General features: G+C 42.4%; 1 protein-coding gene across 2 annotated transcripts in view; it reads right to left on the bottom strand.

Moving 5' to 3' along the window:
* The window catches only part of SEC24A (SEC24 family member A), a 107154-nt gene that overhangs the window by 82563 nt on the left and 22728 nt on the right, over nt 1-1863 (bottom strand). For both annotated transcript variants that reach the window (XM_011958814.1, XM_011958815.1), the window contains exon 4: nt 1260-1337. In XM_011958814.1, coding sequence (XP_011814204.1) covers nt 1260-1337 — 78 coding nt within the window. The remainder of the gene's footprint in view (nt 1-1259; nt 1338-1863) is intronic.

Raw genomic sequence — 1863 nt, 5'->3', positions numbered from 1 at the left:
TTGAACCAGGGAGTTGGAGGTTGCAGTGAGCCAGGATCACACCACTGCACTCCAACCTGGGTGACAGAGCAAGAATCTGTCTCAGGAAAAAAAAAAAAATTCCTAAATGGGCCGTGTGAGGTGGTTCATGTCTGTAATCCCAGCAAATCGGGGAACCAAGGCAGGAGGAATCTCTTCAAGCCAAGGGTTCGAGACCAGCCCAGGCAATATATCGAGACCCAGTCCCCCATCTCTACAAAAATAAAAAAACTAGCCTGGCATGGTACCATATGCTTGTAGTCACTGCTACTCCGGGAGGGTGAGGTAGAAGATCACACGAGCCCAGGAGTTTGAGACTGCAGTGAGCTATAATGGTGCTACTGCACTTGAGCCTGGGTGACAGAAAAAAAATTCTGAAAGTACTCTATAGTCAAAACATACTACTAATAAATCCATGATCCCAATTCTGACAAGAAGAAAAACTTAACAAAAAATCTAACGCATAGAAATAAAAAATGTTAAATAGTAGAGCCAGATGTTGCGGCGCATGCCTATTATCCCAGCACTTTCGGCGGCCAAAATGGGCAGATTGCTGGAGCCCAGGAATTCAAGGCCACCCTGGGTAACATGGTGAAACCCTGACTCTACAAAAAATACAAAAATTAGCCAGGGCCTGAGCATGGTGGCTCATGCCTATAATCCCAGCACTTTGGGAGGCTGAGGCGGGCAGATCACTTAAGGTCGGGAGTTAGAGAACAGCCTGGCCAACCTGGTGAAACCCTGTCTCTACTAAAAATACAAAAATTAGCAGGGTGTGGTGGCAGGTGCCTCTAACACCAGCTAACTGGGAGGCTTAAGCGGGAGAGTCACTTGAACCTGGGAGGCAGAGGCTGCAGTGAACCGAGATCTTGCCACTGCACTCCCACCTGAGCAACAGAGTGAGACTCAGTCTCAAAAAACAAAAACAAAAACAAAAAGCTGGAAATTGTGGCACATGGCTATAGTCCCAGCTACTCAGGAGGCTGAGGTGGGAGGACTGCTTGAGTCCAGGAGACTAAGGCTGCAGTGAGCCATGATCGCACCACTGCACTCCAGCCTGAGCGACAGAGTGAAACCCTGTGTCCAAAAAATAAATAAATAAATAAATAAGTTAATAGTATGTATGGCTACATGATCATGAAGTTACCTTCTTAGTTTCCTATATATTCATACAAGTATCACATATTATTTCTATAATTAGAAAAAAGAGATTAAAAAAAAAAACTTTCATAGCATCTCACCCAGTAAGCCACCTCCTTCAATCTCATCGTAACTACTGTGGACCACCATAGATCCGTTATTGGTAGTTGATGTAATACCTAAGAAGGAAGTTCATCAACAAGATTTTAATTAGAATGATTATTACAATCTCTGTATGATTTGAACTAATATCCAAAATTTTAAATAATTTTCTAAACAACAAATAATTTAAAACTACAGCCTATTAACAACATCAAAAATCCAAGTTTTTACATATATAATAGTTTCAAGTAATTTAGCTGCAACTTCAGGGAAAGGAAACATGAGTCTTTGGAAATAGTCTTTTTTCACCTTGCATTGTACCTAAGCCAAAGGCCGAAATAACAAGGCTTTTTCAAAACCTACTCCACCAAAATAACTTCTAGCAAAAGACGGCTCTTTATGAAGTTTGTAAAATTATGTACCATCTGAAAGATTTAGTTGTGAGAGCGTCATTGAAAACCTCTAAGGAGCTGTACACAATGAAAAAAAAATTATCAAAATCAAAACTACCGGCCGGGCGCAGTGGCTCAAGCCTGTAATCCCAGCACTTTGGGAGGCCGAGACGGGCAGATCACGAGGTCAGGAGATCGAGACCATCCTGGC

This window comes from Colobus angolensis, unplaced genomic scaffold, assembly GCF_000951035.1.
Source record: "Colobus angolensis palliatus isolate OR3802 unplaced genomic scaffold, Cang.pa_1.0 Scaffold476, whole genome shotgun sequence".
Classification (NCBI taxonomy): Eukaryota; Metazoa; Chordata; class Mammalia; order Primates; family Cercopithecidae; genus Colobus; species Colobus angolensis.
The sequence above is the reverse complement of the archived record's forward strand: the minus strand, read 5'-3'. Positions and strand labels throughout refer to the sequence as shown.